General features: G+C 37.5%; 1 protein-coding gene and 1 pseudogene across 1 annotated transcript; one reads left to right on the top strand and one right to left on the bottom strand.

The window, feature by feature from the left end:
* Positions 1 to 4,359: 4,359 nt before the first annotated feature.
* LOC111405927 (protein LIGHT-DEPENDENT SHORT HYPOCOTYLS 6-like) lies at positions 4,360 to 5,287 on the bottom strand. Its single transcript, XM_023035044.1, has one exon. The coding sequence runs from the start codon at positions 4,987 to 4,989 to the stop codon at positions 4,381 to 4,383; it is 609 nt and encodes a 202-aa protein (XP_022890812.1). The 5' UTR covers positions 4,990 to 5,287; the 3' UTR covers positions 4,360 to 4,380.
* Positions 5,288 to 11,311: 6,024 nt separating this feature from the next.
* On the top strand, positions 11,312 to 17,420 carry LOC111406700 (annotated as a pseudogene).
* Positions 17,421 to 20,257: the final 2,837 nt, after the last annotated feature.

Genomic DNA, 20,257 nt, shown 5'->3' with positions numbered 1-20,257 from the left:
ACAAGTATACGTGTCTCCTTTGACTAATTCGGCCAAACACATTTCGGTCTGATCGTATGACTCGTTATTGATGATATGAACATCAAAATTTGGCCTCTATAATAAGTCCCTTTGCTAGAATTTTTTATCTGCTGCTCTTCTCTTATTAATCGTTCATACCTAATCACGTTCGCGCTCAATTGGAAAAGGTTAGGAAATTCCTTCTCTTGGAATTTCTTTTTTAAATCAAAGCTCAAACAACCTTGAGCGATTTTGACAAATTCTTTTTCGGGCAGAGGTACAAAACATTTACTTCTTGCTGTCTTGAACCTTTGGAGGAAACCTTCTGCCCATTCGTTTGGCATTTGACGTAGGTTCGCCAAATCGGTCAAAGTAACTTCAGACTCAGTCTTATAAAACTGAGCGTGGAATAATTGTTCCAATTGTTGCCATGTTTGAACAGAATTCGCTGGTAAATTGATGAACCAGGAGAAAGCTACTCTTGTTAATGAACTAGGGAAAATCCTCATTTTATTATAATCAGTTACGTCACCACTTTGCAGTGTGAATCGTCCTATGTGTTCTAAAGTAGACACCTCCCCTAAATCGGTAAACAATGAGAATTTTGGCACTTTATACCCTCTAGGCCATGGATATGCTTGGTCTATCCAATCAGGCTATGACTTTGTGTAGGTCGGCCTAATGACAGACGTACCCCAAAAGCCATCTGATCCTGTACAATTTTCATAATCTGATTCCTCAACATGACATTGGGGTCATATGGAATCCCTACAGGTTGGTTGACCGGTTGATTTGCTTGAGGCCTGATATTTGGTCCTTGATTAGGAATAAAATTACCATGATTTGGGCCATTGTTACCATTAGCCTGTACATTTATTCCCTCATTAACATGTGGGGTATTCTGCCCGTTATTTAGGACATTATCTCTTACATTTGGATTACCCCCCAAGTTAGGCGTACCACTACCATTATTCTGATTTGGCATTGCACCATCCCCTTGGTTTGAACTAGAGGGACCGAAATGTGGTTCTACCCGTTGACTTGGATTTGGGACTGGGGGATTATGTCCCACAATTGTCCTAGTTTGAAAATGGTTTACAAGAGGCATAACTAGTTGACAAATTTGGCCTACTAACTTATTCATTATTTCATTCAAAGTGTTCAGTTGTTTGGTCATGTTGTCATAATGTGCATTCTCATTTTGGGTAAATCTTTCCATATTATGAATATTTCGAAGATTTACCTGTTCAACGACATCTTGTGTGAGTTCTCCAAGCAGTGCATGCATAGTTCGAGGACTCAACTCTACCATTGATTCGTAACGACTATTACTGCTCTGATTCTATCCATCTGTTCGTGGAGAGCTATGCTGCTCCTCATATCGCTTGATCACAGACTGGACTCCTCCCTGACTTGCTGCTTCCTTATCGGATCTCTGAGGCATATTGTTTCACCTTTTTATCTTCAGCACCAAATACCAACGTCCCACTGGGCGTGCCAAATTGTTTCGCGCGGTTTAGTCGCTAACAATTAAAAAGGGATCAGACGATTGTGTAAGGGACAAATCTCTTGAGACAAAGTCTCAAAAAGGGGATTTTTTTTATTGGCGATGACTTTACAATTGGAAAGTAAAAACAGAATGCCTCCAAGGGGCGCAACCACATGAGTTACTGTAAAAGAAGTGTTTAAATCTAAACTAAGAAATTGAAAGTTACATATTCTCTGTTTGAGAGTGTTTGATTCGGGGGCCTTTGCTCTATATCTTTTCTTTCTTTTATACTCCCTGGATGATCTCTTCTTGATCAACCGCTTAAAAGCTGCTTGATCGCTCTATAACTGTCCACTTCCCTTGTAGTGGCCAACTTGTCATGAAACTGCATTCTCTAACTGCTACCATTACTTTTGTCGTTCAACCGTCTTCAATTGAATTCCTTGAATCGTGGGACGTGGTAGGACTACCCAATAACTGCTTTATTAACTACACCATAACACCTTATGTTTGTTAAGATGTTGGGCAACTCGAATGTTTGGACGAGAGTAGGGTCACAGCTTTGGGCAACTGCATGGCAATTCATTCGCTCAAATCTTGGGCGACTTGCAACCTTGGGTGATGGTATTACCGCGTTCATGGGCTTCCCTATTTGGGCTTTTATTCTATGTTGCCTGATTGATTCGTTCTTTGGGCTATTTGGTTTTTTGGGGATCTTCCAGTTGGGCTTCATTCCTTGGACTATTTGACTTGGGCTGAACTTTTTGTGTGTCAACAGATATATAAACATAAGCACAAGTTTTTGCACATCAAAATAAGTTACGTGGAAGGGAACACATCAATAATACTTTTTTACATTTCTATTGGACGGATTGATGCTCAAATAAAATTGGCACACTATTTCAGTTGCACCATAAATATAATCGTTGACCTCAAAAAATAGAATTCCGATCACCTCTCCTTCAAGTAGGTGTTACCGATCGAGAAAATAATTTAGCAAGCATTTGCACTCCAACAATGAAGTCAATAGCAGGATGAAAGAAAAATGAGCTCAAGAGATGGGAGATGGAATTTGGCTATATATATATATAATGGAAATGGACCTAGTGGCTAATAGGTCGAGCCCAATATGCAATTGTTTAATTAAATAAGTCCAATCAATTGAATAGTTGATGCACATTGACATATATGAGACCTCATTAGTCATGCCCATGTCGCGTAATTTATAGATGTAACAATAACTAAGCAGTATTTTACAAATATAATAAATATATTATATAGGGCTGGGCTAAAATCAACTCAATACAAACTGACCAATTTGGGTTTGGTTGGATTGAAAAATCAAATATGAGGTTGGGTTGGGTTGGGTCTCAGATTATGAATTAAAACTCAATTCAACCCAACTCAATCCAATTTGATGAATTAAAAAATTTAATACCTAAAATGAAAAAAACTACATATATACAATAGTGGATACAAGAGAAAAATTTAGAATATACAAATATAATGGTTTTTAGTAAAATTGTGGGACAAAGAGATTGCACCCAACAATCGGAAAAACGTAAGAGCACTTGGAACAATCCTCACGTTAGAATGTCTCAATCAAAGAAGGTAATTCTCAGTCGTTGACGATGATTCTTCACTGTTATTGTCTCATAGGTTCCGATTTCTATTTGAATTTGAATTTCAACTCCTTCAGCAATTTAATTAAATTCTCCCATTACAAGAAAATGAACGGTATTTATGGTTTTTCCCAACCCGTTATCCAATGGAACAACTCGAGACCTCCAAGACCTCGTCAAATATGAATCTGAAGATACAGAGGATCACCAACCAAGTTAATTGAAATGATAACTTGAAAATTTTCAAATTCACTAACTCCACCTCCCTCCGCCACCACCAACTATCAAAGGAAAATTAATTTCCCTGTCAAGAGCGTGTGGCCGAGTTGGCAAAGGACATGGCCTGGGAAACTGGGTTTGGCTTCGACGAGGGTTCAATCCACGCTTGAGACATCCGCCTTCTCTTTGGAGAAGATTTAACCGGCTGGTGTGGTTGCGGGTCTCGTGCCAGCCCCCAGGTTTACCTAGTGCGCACTGGTCGCCAGTAACGACTGCGGGTTCCTGGGTTATCAAAAAAAAAAAAAAAAAAAATTAATTTCCCTGTCTTTTTGTTGTAGCTTGTTAAGTAGGCTAAATCTTCACGACTTCTTAGTTTTTAAATGGGGGAACGTGCAGTTCTATTAAAGTTGATGGCATCAACACAACTATCAACCATTCTGAATTGATAAGCTGGCCAATGAAAATTTTCCATTATGACAACATATTATTCTTCATTATATTAATCATTAGTAGTAATTAAATATTGGAGATTTCAATTTATATAATGAAATAACCACCATATTTATATTAATAATCTCCATAGCCAAGTCATGGAAATAAAGAAATAAATGCTATGTAATTCAGAATCTTGGACCAGAATATGTACAGGAGGCACATGAAAGAGATCCATGGATGCATCATCTCAGGTTTCAAACAACAATGGGGGCAGCAGGGTGTGTATGTTCGACACTTAATGCATGTTTGGGATTGTTTATAATTGGTTAAAATTATAAATAGAAAGAAATAAATAATGGATAAGAGGGCATACTTACAGGTTTCACGAGTCTCAAGAAACGTGTGAATAAAAAGTGATTTAACTGATTATAAACGATAGTAAAAAATGAGCATAAACGAACTAGAGTTATAAATAGGGTTTTGGGGTAAGCGCATTTCTTCCATTTAAACCCCACAATTTAATGGAACGATTTGATTTAAAAGTTTATTAATATACAAATAGGGGAAAAATAAAACTTATGCAAACATTTAAAGTACAGTAATTAATTTAATTTATTAATATGTTGTAGGAGTTGAAATTGTACTAGTACCATTAGCATTATTATTCCCACCGACACCACCAGTATAGCTAACGCCACCAGCCATGGAGGTGGCGGCAGTGGACATTTTTCGCCTCTTTTTCTCATAGGATATTCCTCTGGCTTTCGTCTGACTTTCCCTCACTTCCCTAAGATATATTCTCACAGCTTTGGCTGCAAAAGGGTTTAACTCATGACTTCCTCCGTTCTCTTCGTAGGCTGCTCTAAGTCGTCCGATGAGGGCATCAAGGCTCCCCCAAGCCTGTTTCAAAGGGCATGCGCAAGGTTCTTGAGGGTTTGGTTGCCCAAAATAAGGGCACCCCTTCACATGCACCTTAGTTTTCCCAAACTGGTCTAGGTATTTCAAGAACTGGATTACATTGGCTCCGCTGCATTGGGTCTGTGTCAGCGGTGGTTTTTGGTTCTTCAGATACTGTAGGAAAGTTGTCCAGTCCCGGCGCTTCTGAGACTCATAGCGACTCGGTGGCGCAGCCGTTGACCCGCAGTCACCACCCTCGCAGGCTCCTCCACTGCTTGTTGCTGCTGAAGATGGACCCTCCGTTCCCACCCCCGATGCTGAATCCATTGGCTTCAACTCTTCGAGTCAGTAAATTGATATCAAAGAAAGCAAAGGGTTTATAGATTATGAATTCTCCGATCACATGTTCACATCGTGATTGGATTTTGACTGTTCATTGTGCGATTCTTCACGGGTCTTAGTAGATCTTCTTTTCGATAGGTTTCTTTGATTATTGGGGATGATTGGACACGAAAGAAAAAACAATTTGAATGAAGGAATATAAGTGTGGAATCGGAGGGATTGTATTCACGTGGTGGCCCCTTTGCCTTTGAAAATAGTTTACCTTTTCATAACCCAGCGGCTCCTCTACGGTACATATTTGTCCCACCATAAGTGACTAATACTCTTGAACGTAAACCGCATCATTTTACACAACATAAGGAAGAGCCGTATGAGATGAAAATTTCGCATCCGATTCTAGAAAAGGGGTTTTGTTGGCCTCCAACCTTCAACGTGGTATGAAGGTCTCGCTCGACCATGGTACACATGTAACAACCACCACCACTTGCCAACTTAGAAATCAAACAAGTTGAATCGTGCGCTCTGGACGACCTCAACAAATGAGTTTCACTCTTTACTACAACAAAGCTCGGCTGATGGGTTAGGCAAATTAACCTCCTGTTTCATGGCCATTATTTAAAAAAATAAAATAAAATAAAATAAAAAATTCCAACATTCACTTACACATTTACACAATAAAATATTCTGTCCAAAGACAATTTCTTTCTTACTTTATACTAATACATTCTTTTAAAACACTATTCAAAACATTATATTTCTCAAATAATGGCTATCAGGGTTAAATGCTTATGAATGATATTTAACTACCTCTAATCAAGCAGCAATCACTTAAAGGTAGCAATTTTTTTAACCCCAATTGTGCAAACCCACCAAACACGTAGCAAATCTAAAATCTAGGTAATCATTACGCCACTAACATCGCTCTAATCCACCAATCAAAAATTATTGATATATCAAGTTGTACATGAATCGACATTGGATACTGTAGCTAGGAATGACTAAGATGGCCGATAATTTTAATGTCATCCGCTATACAAGAGGAACCATTTCTCGTGTGGCATTGATAATCAAATTTTCTCTTATTAATACATTTTAAGTTTGCATAATTCCCCTTGACTTCATATGAACCTCAAAATTACCACATCACTTCTTTAGCTTTTAAATTTTCCTTTTAGTTGAATCGAAAGGTATCACATCACTTCTTGATACCGTCACGTTCGTTTGAGTGAGTGATGATCTTAAAGAACATGAGCTAAATTGAAAGAAAATTATGCAGAATCTATATAGAATTATTTTGAAGCAATGCACAAGAAATTGATGCATATGGTCGATGTTATGTAGTTTATAGTACACGTCTTATCGCAAGTAACGAAGAACACATGAAAGCTTTCAAATATTAGTTTTGAACACTAGCAAGAAGAAAGTTAATTTTCTATTAAAAAAGACACATTATTTAGCCCTCCATTTAAAAGAATTTTCAAATGTTTTTAATTTATAAATAAATTTAAAGAACGGTGGATAATAATTGTAGATTTATTAAAATATATGATTGAAAATGAAGTTTGACCAATAAATAATTTATAAGTTTTTGCTAAGACGAAGGCTTATATCTTTAATTAAACACTTTTAACAATCAAGTAAGAACACGTCACAATATTAAAACACCAATAACTTTCTCATTGGTTTAGTTTAGTAATAATTTTTAATACTCTCTTTATTTTTTCCAATCACAAATTATTCAATAAAATAATATTACACGTAAGTCGTACATTTCCTTCTTTCTTAACCATACCAAAAAATTACTATTCCAAAACATATTTTTCCAAAAATCTCATTAAAATAGAGCCAAACAGTTTCTTAATAAAATATTTCCAATTCTTGACGACTCAAATCAGTAGATGACCAGATTAACTTATTGAGGTTGAACATATCGGTCATGCTTCATTAAGAATATATTTTATTTAAACTTCCCGTGATGGATAATGAAATAACTATTAAATAAACCTATAGTTCAATTTTACATTTAATTGAATGTATCTTCTATATATTTGATTAGTAAGTGTAATTTGAACAAAGTTGGTTTAGTGCCTCATTTTCATTCGAAAGTCAAGGTTCAAATCACCTTGGGCCAATCAGATAGGCCAACGTGTGTGCCAATTTTCATTTACTTAAAAACTATAAGTTTGATCGGTTCGTGTATTCTTGTGTAGTCTAGTTTAATTAATTACTTGACTCAAATGATTATAAAGTTCGCTATTGTCCAATCATTTTTTAAAGACAATGTAAATAAGAACCAAAAACATCGACATTTACTTGCCACATTAGTCCAAATATAAGGCTTAGACGAGGTAGTTTGGAAACACGTAAAACTCATACCATCAACATGTTTTGTTAGACACCCTGGATGTCTCTACTACAACCATTGTAGAATTGCAAATTGGCATTAAGTCCCTATTTGGCATAGATTAAAATCTTAAAAAAAATTAAAGTTAAAGTCAACAATTAATTTTAACTACGATCAGATGTTAATTAATTACAAACAAACACAAAAACATTTTAGGAATAATCTAACTTACTTTCTCACTAGGTTTTCCTCCCTTGAGGGTTCATTCTTATACTTGACAATTCCTATAGAAGTGACAATTTTCTCGGTAAATTTTATCGAACTAAATCCTCGTTAAAATTGTTGCTAATAGCTGTCGAAGAAATTCTCAGATATTTTTGGACGAACTTGTATATATAGCGATAATCAATGATGGTTATGTTGCCAAATAAAAATTACCAACGAGATTTTCACTTTAAGTATGTATAGACGAGAAAATACGTTGATCAGTGGGGTTACCAGATGAATATTGGTCATTAGCGATATAAATACCCATTTTTGAAGCTGTAATTTTTAGTAGCGCGTGTTTAAAGTAACTATATTTTTATTCCATCAATTTTATTGAGAAGACTTTGACATGTCTATGGTATAATAGGTACGGCTAAAGTCGTCTTGATGACGCCAAGTAGTCACGTAAGTCATAAAAAAAATTAAGGTCGTGATTGGTTTGCCATTTTCGGCTCATTTTTCGTTTTCCATTTTCGAAAACACAGAAAAACACTTTTGGTCCGTCATTTTCGAAATCGAGTTAAAATTTATAACTGAAAACGCGAAACAATTTTTTAGCGTTTTCAGCGTTTTTAGTTATAAATGTCAAAAATGCTCAAAAAGCGGAAAATAGGTCATTTTCGGGGAAAATTAAAAATAGTTTTGAAAATGAAAATGGAAACCAATCGCACCTTAACATTCTCCTGTTTTAAAAATATATATACATCTTCTTCAATATTAGACGCAATTCTTCAAAATGGTAGGAATAAAATCAATGGTTTCTATTAGTTTTTTGTTCTTAATTGCTTCCAATTTTTTTTTGATGATGATTATTTCCAGTTCTTTATTCAGAAGAACTAGAGAATATATGATAGAGATGATTATTATATTTATTTTTTTCCATTTTAAAAGATAGTTATATTATATGTATATAACAACTTCCAAATTTGTTTATCAATAGATTAAAAAAAACAAAAAAATCTCAATTTCTTTTTACCAGTAACTCGCATAAATAAGCAAAGCATTTCAAATGGTGCAGAAATTTTTACAATTTTAATTTATTCCCTGTTTGAGCCGCATTCATCTAAAAATTCATTTTTCCAAAACTTGTTTTCAATCACACATTCTATAGGTATGGCAGTGGGCCGAGTCGAGCCGGCTCGGCTCGTTAACCCACTAGCTTGGCTCGGGCTCGTGGCTCGTTTTTCACGAGCCGAGCCCACGAGCGACTCGCGAGCTCGAGAATTATTATTTTTATTTTTTTATTTTTTGCAAATTTTTCAAATTTTATTGATAAAATTTTATTTTTTTCCACATTTTTGGATGAACCCGCTCGTGGGCGCTCGACAAGCTCGAGCCGAGCCGGACGGGACCCCGCTAGGCTCGAGCTCGGGCTCGTCATTTGACGAGTCCGAGCAGCTCACGAGCCGAGCTTTGACGAGCCGATAGTCGGCTCGGCCCAATTAACATCCCTAACATTCTATAATAAAATAATATTATATGTAAATTTAAAATTTTCTTAATTTTTAACCACACATTCTACACCAATCTATTATTCAAAATGCATTCTTTTTTTCAAAATAGGGCTCAAATAAGGACTTAAATATCATCAGTCTATAAAAGAATCTATAAATAATAATGTACACTAAGCATTCACCTTCAAAACATCTCATACGTTGTGAACATCAAGAGATGATAAAATGGGCATATTGTTTTGAGGATTAATATATGTGTACAAAATAATTTACTAAAAATTTGACAAACTCGATACTTGGTGGCCCCATGTTGGAGGGGTTTTGGCTTCACAACCTCTCCTCCAACAGGCGGCTGCCAAGTGTCGAATTTGTCAAACTTTTTGTAGTTGATTTTGTACTTATAGCATAGTCCGAATTACTTTATAAATTATTTTAATTTTTAATAGGTTTTGATAAAATTAAGATTAAAATGTTGAGTTGTGGTTCTTGTAAATCTCATATTAAAAAAATAAATTTCAGAAAAAACAAATTTTGAAAAAGTTGAGACCCAAATATAGACAAAGTTTTGAGACGAAACTCCAGAGAATTGGTGGTCCATACTCCTAAACATGGACCCCTCCGTACAGGATGGATTCCTTGGTTGCAGGAAGTCGGGCCCCCGCCTGTCGAATTGTTCCACAAAGAAACCATGCCCAGTATGCGGCAAGGGAATTGAGAAATGCATGGACGTTGAAAAGAAGACTAAAAACTTAGGTGGGCTATTCTTCTGTAGTACGAACGACTGTGGTAATTTCAAGTGGCTCGACGAAGAAGAACTTTGGCAATTTCAGGGCGAGTCAAGTGCTACATCGGACGAATTGGAGTTATCAAGTTTGTTGAAGAATGTTGCTAAAATAACCGAGGAAAATGACGTGGATATTTCTGTGAAATTTACTTTTCGCAAGGGAAATGGAGAAACAAACAATGGGAAACCAAATGGAGGAGCTGCATGAAATTGAACAGCTTATGTTTCCGTTTATTTGTAGGCTTCAAAAGTAGAAATTAGGTGAATCCCAGTAATTTCAATGTTGTGTATGTAATTTTGAAGTTTGTAGTGTGAATCCCCTATTAAACCTGTGTTCAATAAGAACAATCATGATATTGTGTCTTTCATGTAGTTTGGATGTACCTCTGGTGTGACTTATTAAAAATATGTTTCAACAACATCTCTGGTGTTTAATTTTTGAAGAATTTTTCTGGGAAGATAATAATTTGCAATGAAATCAGTCCCCTGACAGTTGTAGTGGAAGACTTTAAACATAACCGACCATTTTTAACAGCCGCTTCAATGATTGAAATGCCAGTGTTTAACTTATTAAATCTGTGTTCAATAACAGCTGCTTCAATGATTTAACAAATCGAAGAGAGAATGCTTTCAACCTTCTGTATCAAATGAGAGAGCACAAATAGTTGGCTTTGCAGCTTGATGTTAAAAGAAAACTGGCACCTAAAAAACATGTGTACAAGATAATTTCCAACTAAAGTACTCAGAAACATAGACACCTGACTGCTGTGCATATTTCATCGTGCGGACAAAATAATTTTTGGCAACGTCTTTTGTTTCATATTTTATTTCGGTGTGATTTTTGGGATTTTACCATTTTTGGTAAATTTTCCAAATTTTTGAATTTTCTTGGCTATTTAACCCGGCTTGTGGGTTAATCTTCGTCATTCTGCATTGATAATAAAATTGAGTTAATTATAGAGAATTTCTTTGTGTTTTTATATGGCATTTTCTTTTGTACTTCTCTTTGTAAATCATTTGTTGCAACGAGCCTATAGAATAATCGCCATCCTATCCAGCTTCACTTAACAGAGAACAATGTCTTAAACTTTCATATGCACGCCATCCAGAAAGTAGCTTAATGGCAGAGTCTTTGTTAAAATTCTTCACCACTCAATTTTTGGGGGTTATGAGTCTTCAATGAAGTTAGCAATCTCAACTGAGAACAATGTCCGAACATATGCTCAGCATCACTTGTCAATCGTTGATTTCGGGGGGTGTTAGGGTTCTTAAGGGGACTTTGGGGATCAAATGATTTTCCAAATGCATAGGGTTCTTTTCGATTTGGGTTGGTAGGCAAGATAAAATCTGATTTGCACGACTGGGATAATTGGAGGCCATGCATTGTTAAGTCGTGTATGATGAAGGTGAAGTCGTGTGAGGTTAAACACATTGGATCGACTTTGCCGACATGGCAACATGGAAGATGCGTTGGCACTTGACTCACACATGGAAGGATTTAATTGGCTAGCTGGATTTTCCATCATCCACGTTAGCATGTCTATTTACGGTTGTCATTGAGTGAGTGATGGAGATGAACAGAGCAAAGTTCAGTGGCCAACGAGACAATTGATGAAGTTCGGTGAGTAAGTCGTGACATGATATAAAGTTCAGTGGCCAATAAAACATTTAACTTTGGCAAAGAGTGTGGTACTTGAAGGGGATCCAGGTACGGTAGCCAAGGCCATGGAGTTAAAGAGCTGAAGTTGGTGAAGGACATTTTGGATGAATTGATAGAGTCCAGCAAATGTTATGTGCTTTGAAAGAATTGACGGTAAAAAAACCATTATCCTCTTCGAAGATTCATCCTCATCATTATGATACAGTTCCATAGAAGATCCTGAGGAGTTTAAGTGCCCACTTTCGACGGAACTCATGAGGGATCCGGTTATTGTTGCATCTAGTCAGGTTTGTAATTTTATTTTTTAGGTTTCTTTTTGAAATATTTTTATCATTTGTTGTGGAATTGATGATTATGTGAATGACACTATATTTTAGTTTACCGAACATTGACCCCAAATTGAATTTGGTGTTTATAGGGAATATTTTTTCTTCTAATGAATTCTGGAAACTAAAAACATTACATTTTGAGGAGAAAATACCTTTATTGTTTCCATTATAAAAATTATTTCGACTGAATTAGATAATATGATGGATTAAATGGAATTTCCAAATAGGGAATTCTATTTGTATATAAACCGTCATGTATGTACAAGTAACAATATTCATGTACTCATGTATATTACATGTTTATAGTTTTTTTAATTCTACCTTATATTTTGGATTTAGAGCTCAGAAATCAGTAAACGTTCTGCAAAATATTTCTAAAATTTTGAGTTTTTTCCCATTGATGTGATTGTTAACCAATATTATGCCAGTTGATTAGCATAATGACCTTAAGGTTTCTATTTGTTGCGGAAGCTTTCTTGAAAAATCTTTAAATTGACGATTTGCGGGCTCAGTTCAACATTCATTTCTCTGCCAACAACCAATTCATCCGGCTCCAAACCACAACCAATATAATTCACCTCGGTTGATATTCAATCTTATCCACACAGGACTAGAAAAGATGATGATTTGTGGCCACAAAAGTTAGGAGAAGACACCACAAAGGTATACTATGAAGGAACAATCAATTACACAAAGTAAACAAGAGTTTTGAACACTTCTAGGAGCTGTTTTTCACACACAAAGGGAGTGGGATTTCTTTATTTTTCTCAAAAAAACCATACAAAACATCACAAGAAAGTGGCTAAGGTTATAGCCATATATATACTCTAGAGTTAGACTTTAAGTTGGACCATTAAAGAGGTAAACAGGCCAAGAAAGCCATTCAAGAGATAATACAATTGGGTCAGGTGTAACTCATGAACTTGATTGTTAGATTTATTTTAATTCATTGGCCTATGCCTATGAAATAATATTAACTCACTTTAACATCATAACCCGGAATTTATTGGGTATCAAAAACCCAACACTATCTCACGATTTTTTGGGGGCATTGTTAACAATTTTTCAACAAATTTGCAGACTTATGATAGACCATTTATTCAGAAATGGTTGAAAGCTGGGAATAGAACATGCCCTCGAATGCAACAAGTATTCTCTCACACTAATATTACACCTAACCACTAGATTTGGGAAATGATATTGCAATGGTGCAAGAATCATGGGATTCAAACCCGGAAGCTGTCCAGTATTCCAGTGAGGATGTCTTAACTGACGTGGATCGAGATCATTTCCTTTCTTTGCTTAGGAAAATGTCTTCAACATTATCTGCTCAAAAGGAAGCTGCAAAAGCGTTGTGGCAGTTGATGGAAAAAATGCCATCGTTCCGGGCTCTTTTTGGCTAATCTCTTGATGCCATACCTCAGACGCTTTCTCCTCTCTCTTAAAGCAAGTCAAGAAATGATGTTCATTCAGACCTGCAAGCAGGGATGGATCCAGAATTGGATCCAAGAACGAGCTATAAAATTTCAAACCTAGCCATTACGTGGAAAAAAAATTTACACATAAAAAATTGGTTTTTTACCCAAAAAAAATAAAAAATACCTTTAAAAAAAATGTTGTTGGGCCTGAACCCCCCCCCCCCCCCAAAAAAAAAATCGTCCCTGCCTGCAAGTTGATGTAATTAACAACACTTTTGAATCTTTCTATTCATGACAACAATAAAAAGCTTGTTGTAGAAACACCAATTGTTCTTCCACTTCTTATGGATGTATTAAGATCTGGAACAATCGAAACAAGGAGCAATGCAGCTGCCACCCTTTTCACGTTATCAGCTCTTGACTCAAATAAGGCCCTCGTTGGAAAATCAGTTGCCTTAAAACCCCTCATTGACCTATTAGATGATGAGCACCCGTTAGCAATAAAAGATGTTGCTTCAGCTATCTTTAATCTATGTATTATTCATGAAAATAAGTCAAGGGCTGTTAGAGATGGTGCAGTGAGAGTGATCTTGAAAAAGATCATGAATGAAATGCACGTTGATGAGTTACTGTCCATCCTAGCTAATCAGAAGGCTGTCGAAGAAATGGGAGAGCTTGGGGCTGTTCCTTGCTTGCTTCATATAATACGAGAGACTTCTTGTGCTCACAACAAGGAGAATTGCATTGCGATATGTTTTGCGCGGGTTGTCGCTAATAATTAAAAAGGGATCTGACGATTGTGTAAGGAACAAACCTCTTGAGACAAAGTCCCAAAAATGGGTGTTTTATTGGCGATGACTTTACAATTGGAACTTAAACAGAATGCCTCCAAGGGGCGCAAGCACACGAGTACTGAAAGAAATGTTTAAGTCTAAACTAAGAAATTGAAATTACATATTCTCTGTTTGAGAGTGTTTGATTCGGGGTCCTTTTCTCTATGTATTTTCTTCCTTTTATATTCCCTTGATGATCTCTTCATGATCAACCGCTTAGAAACCGCTTAATTGCTTTATAACTGCCCATTTTCTTTATGGTGACCAACTTATCGTGGAACTGCCGTCTTTAACTGCTGCCACTACTCTTTGTCGTTCAACCGTCTTCAACTGAACATCCTTGAATCGTGGAACGTGATAAGATCACTTAATAACTGCTTCGATAACTACACTTTTGGATAACCATAACATCTTATGTTTGCTAAGATTCTGGGCGATTCGAAGGTTTGGGCGAGAACAGGGTCATAACCCTGGGCGACTGCAAGGCACTTCATTCGCTCAGATCTTGGGCGTCTTGCAAGTTTGGGCGATGGTGTTACCGCATTCGTGGGCTTTCACTGCATTCATTAATAACTCTATTTGGGCCTTTATCCTGAATTGCCCAGTTGGACTTCATTCTTTGGGCTATTCGATTTGGGCTACACTTTTAGTGTGTCAACAATTACCCCCAATATGGCAGAATTAATACCAATTATTAATTTTTGCCATATTCACTTTGTGTTTCCCAGTAACATTTAAAATTTCCAAAAATTTCAATCATTATTTTCTTCCATAACCTGAAAAGGCGCAACGTTGCAAACCCTTATAACCCCCAAACACACTCCATTTCATCGCACTACTAAATCTCGCCTCATTGTTTTGCGCTTCTCTCTCGCAATATTACTGTTCACCTTCTTGCTTCTCTGCTACGTTTCTCAAGCAAACTTCAACAAAACTTTGTTTCGTTCCCAATGGCTGCTTCACAATCCAAATCTGGTGACTCTTTCGATTTCGAAAACTTCCAGAAAATCCTCACTTGGCCATATATAACTCCGAACTTCCTTGTACCAGCCAATGCCGAACTCAATGAGTTCTATCTAGGTCCTTCATTCAACAACGCCGAGGCTATCGAACAAGTGGCGGTGGCCCAGCTGTTCCCTTGTACTCAAGACCCTCCGTTTCTAAACTCTTTGCCGTTGAGGCCGCTTCGCGAAAGAGGTATTCGCACTTGGCTTAAATTTGATGTTGTTTTCCGTAGATGGCATGCTTGCCTTGTGGGCCATGGTCCTACCAAAGAAATTTTTTATAGTGCTAGGATTTCTGATTTGTTAGAAATCTCTCTTCAACCCCCTACTTTTGATCCAGCGCTTTTCCCTATTACTTTAAGTTTTTGGTCCTCTAAGTATAATACTTTTGTTTTCCCCCTTGGTCCCATGTCCATTACTTTAATGGATGTTGGGGCTTTAGTAAATCTACCACCTTTGGACGATACCATTTTTCCTGGGATTTTGATTTCTGGTGTCTCCCCAAAATTTGACAGAAAACTCACCGAGTCCTATTCAAGCCTGCAAAGCTGTTATAATCACTCGAGCGCTGAGCCTTCTCATGCTGAGCGTGTGGCCTTTCTTCAGATTTGGCTTTGTAAATATATTTTGTGTGTGTCAAGTATGAAGCCTTCTATGAGTTATTTACTCATAGCGCACGAATTGGCGCGTGGTAGGCCTCTGAATTTGTGTTCTTTCTTTTTGGCTGCCCTCTATAGAGGCATGGCTTCTCTCCAATTCCAATTGAATAATGGTGCATCTTCCACTGGCAGTGGGCCTCTTTGGTTCACTCAAATGTGGTTGAGAGTCTATTTTCCATCACTTGGTACTCTATCATTTTCCCTTCATTCTGCTAGCTGCTATGAGCTAGCTATTGACCCACTGAGCCCTGTAAATATGTCCAGAAGGGACATCTTTTCATTCTTTCATACTTTGAATTCAATTCCTTCTTTCTTTCCTTTTCCTTCCTTTTTAACTCCAGATTATGTGCAACCCCCACCCACCCTGGACAGTGCGAGCACCTCTCTGCTCGTTTGGGTTCAATTTTTGACCGGGAGGGAGTTGTTCCATGATATTTTGACTGGAACCAATGCCAAAGCTGGGGTTGAAATATATGCTCCCCAATTTTTTGCTCGTCGACTTGATTTTGGCCAAACTTGGCCTGTTCCCCCTTGTTATTCAAGAAATTTGAAAGATCGCTTCCACACCATTAATAAGGCAGAGGCAGAAGCTATAGATACTCGCAATATTCTTTTGACGAGTAACTTTTCATTAGCCTCCTTCAATCCTAACCATGCCATCCATCCCCTTTTTGAACAACTCTGGCCATCGGTGAAGCGCAGATTGTTTGCAACTGATGCCAATCGTGCTTTTCATTCACTGGATCAGCCAGACATTTCTTCCACTTCTCCTGTTTTGGTCACCCCTGTGTCCATTAGGAGTCCCTCCTCTTCTGCTCGTGCTAAACAGTCTGTTCGTCCATCTACTTCTCTTCCTACCAAGCCCACTGCAGCTAAAAGTGCTCCAAGCTGCAAACGGCCAGCCTCAGCATCTCCCATTTTGGAGGATGATGATGATGACACTCCTCTCATCGTCAGGAGAAAGGTAATTAAATTAGTTTACTCACAAGCATACCTTTCTATACTTGAAACTTTTCTATGTGCTGATGGTTTATTTGGATTTTTCAGAAAACTTCAGCCTCTCCTTTGAAGACTTTCGTGTTGGTAGCTCCTACTCCATCATCCTCTGCTGAGGCCGCTTCATCTAAATTAGCTGATGAAGGGACTATGCTTAAAGAGAAACTTTCAGTCCCGGAATCCTCATCACAACCAATGGATGGGCCACCTTCTTCCCAGGGCGTCAAACCCCCCAAACGTCGAATCAGAAGGTAATACATTTTTTGATGTTTTACCTTTGCTTGTGCTATTGGTTTTTGATTTGTTACTTTTTGAGTTCTGCAGATGCTCCCATGGGTTTGCCGATTGTGGCAAAATCTTCTCGCCCAGACAAGGACAAATCCTCACAAGCGGTGGAGCCACAGGTAGTAAACTTGGCTGGGGATATGCCACCTCCCAAGATTGCTGATGAGGTAATCTTTGCTTCACTTTTACTTCCACTTTTTTCATTGTAGTGAAAACCTTAAATGTTGGCAATTTTCTTTGCAGGATGCTGATAAGATTGTGCGTTCCATCCAGGACTTGTTCACTTCCTGGGGGCAAGTCAGGACGTCTCGCCCTGCTTCAACCAGTCATCCTTCTGCTTCTTTAGAGGAAGATATGAAGCTCCTCAAGCAGTCAATATTTGAGTATGTGTCCTTTATGGATATGGACATCGGTCAGGCTAGTGCTGCCAAAAATAAGGATAAGCTTGAGCATTTGAGTGCGAAGTTGGCACAAGCACTGACACTTCTGTCGCTCAATCTTTCTGCTGATTTTAAAGCGACGTTGAAAGTTGTCCATTTCGAGATTCTCTCCTTGTTGGCCAAAAATGTTGAACTGAAGGCCAAAAGTACTCAATATTTTCGCGCTGTATCTGAAAGAGAGTCTTTGCTTCTGGAGATCAACAAAGCTAAGGACGAATTGAAAGAAATCTCTTCTGAAGTTATGATTGAAGACTCTTTGATGACTAGTTTGGCTGCACAGATGAAGGAGCTTCAAGCAAGGATGGACGACTGTAAGGCAAGAATGGCTGCTAAAAAACGTAATGGCTCCCAAGGAATTAAGCGAACTAAGTCTTTGGTCGAGCAGTACAAGAAGCTGGAGGTTGATGATGATTTTGTTGTTGAATTGAATGTCACTTCTTCTCAGCAGAGCGAGGATTGGGGGAGACTTAGGGAAAGAATTCGTTCAGTCTGGGGCGAATTGTAATTAAGACATCTAATGCCTTAACTTTTCTTTTTGTAACTTCGTATTAACTTTCCCCTTGTAACCTCGTACTGATGTCCATTGGTAATTCTAAACATACCAGTAGCCATCTTCTTCCCATCGTCTCCATGTTCCTTACAAGGAGTTCGATGATGGAAGACAATTTTTGAGGATGCCTGCAAGCCACCTTACTTGCTGAGAGTGCTTCTCAACCTCCTTGCCCGTTATTGCAGCGATGCATTTAGGAAGACGATGCGAGGGTGCTTCTTCTTCCTTTCTGCTTGCTGAGAGTGCTTCTCGACCTTTCTGCTTGCCTTTGCAGCAGTGCGATCAGGATGGTAATCCAGGCCAATTCACCCTCTTACTCGGCGATCGACCGAGAGATTAGTTTGCTCTTAATTGTAGCTTATAGAGTATTTAGTATTTTGTATTTTGAAACTTTGTAATGAACATTTGATAATAGAGGAATTTATTTGAACGTATTTCGCTCTGGCCCTTTTTTATCTACGATCGTTCAACGCGATTTGATTACGTTTTTATTTGTTCACTTTCCCATAAGGAAGGAACATTTTTTTTAAATATTTGTCATAAATAAATCTCATGTGTTTGGTGCCATCTAAATCTTCTAAATGATAGGCTCCATTAGACAACACACTATTTACTTTATATGGTCCTTCCCAATTGGGCGACCACTTGCCATACTTTGGGTTTTTGCTATCCAAAGGGAGTATTATTTTCCAAACCAATTCACCCAGGCTGAACGACTTGGTTATAACTTTTTTATTATAAAACTTAGCCATCCTTCGTTTTTGAACTTGCAATCTATCTAGGACGTCCAACTTTAATTCGTCCAACTCTAATAAGTTTTGAACTAGTGATTCGGTATACTCATCACCACTTAATTTATGTTGCAAACACACTCTAATCGATTGCACGTTGATTTCCATAGGCAAAACGGCCTCCTGTCCATAAGTAAGTTGGAAAGGAGTAATTTTGGTACTTGATCGAGGCGACGTTCTATAAGCCCATAAGGCCTTGTTTAGGCATTCGTGTCAATTTCTGGCATTTTCATCTATCATTTTCCTTATGATATTTTTTAGAATCTTATTAGAAGATTCTGCTTGTCCGTTGGATTGAGCGTAATATGGTGTGGAGTTCACTATTTTAACTCCAAACTCGCTCAAGAATTTATTCACTTGATCCCCATTTAAAGATGTTCCGTGATCTACCATTAAAGTTTGTGGAATTCCAAATCTATAAATACTATGATCGCGGATAAATTCTATGACATTCTTTTGGGCGATCTCCTTTAAAGGTATCGTTTCTATCCACTTAGTGAAATAATCAGTTGCAACTATAACAAAGGTATGTTGTTTGGACGATGGGGGATAAATCTTCCCTATCAGGTCTATCGCCCAACCTTTAAATGACTAAGGTTTGATAATAGGTGACATATCTCGTGCTGATGCCCTTTGTATTGGACCATGCTTTTGGCATGCTAGACAACTCTTTGCATACTGAATGCATTATTCTCCCATCTTTGGCAAAAAATATCCATTCCTAACAATTAACCATCTCATCCTTTGGCCAGCTTGATGAGCTCCACATATCCCTTCGTGTACTTCAGCTATGATCGTTCTGGCTTCTTGCAAACTTACACATTTTAGCAATATACCATCAGAGTGTTTCTTAAACAACTCTTCATCTATCAGTGTATAGTTTAGCAAACGCAACTTCATTTTTTTACTATTTCCTATATTAGGTTCTTTAAGGAACCTTTTAATCTCTGCCCTCCAATCTATTGCATCTCCATCTTATATGCAATGAATTTTAATCGTTCTCGTCCTTCTTTGGTCCACGGGCAATATTGTTCCATATTTATAAGTAGACTTTCAATTTAAAACCTCTGAGTACCCTGAGGCCATCTTGGCCAATTCGTTTGCTACGTCATTATATATCCTATTAACACATTGAAACTCTATTTGGTCGAATTCTTCCAACAACTCTTGGGCAATTTCATACTGACTTATAATGGAATCACTTTGGCATTTAAAATCACCAATCAATTGATAAATTACCAATTGAGAATCGCCTCTAACGATCACATTCTTTACCCCCATATCTATCATTAATTCTAGGCCCACGATTAAGGCTTCGTATTCGGTCTGATTGTTGGTGCACATCCTGTCCAAAGTGAATGCGAACTTGTAACAAATCCCTAAAAGATTTATCAATGCTACTCCTACTCCTGCACCTTTAGAGGTTTTCGATCCATCGA

Source organism: Olea europaea, chromosome 12, assembly GCF_002742605.1.
Source record: "Olea europaea var. sylvestris chromosome 12, O_europaea_v1, whole genome shotgun sequence".
Classification (NCBI taxonomy): domain Eukaryota; kingdom Viridiplantae; phylum Streptophyta; class Magnoliopsida; order Lamiales; family Oleaceae; genus Olea; species Olea europaea.
This window is presented reverse-complemented; position numbering and strand designations above follow the sequence as displayed.

Coding starts and splice junctions, on each gene's coding strand:
- LOC111405927 (XM_023035044.1), bottom strand. CDS start 4,989: ATGGATTCAGCATCGGGGGTGGGAACGGAGGGTCCATCTTCAGCAGCA.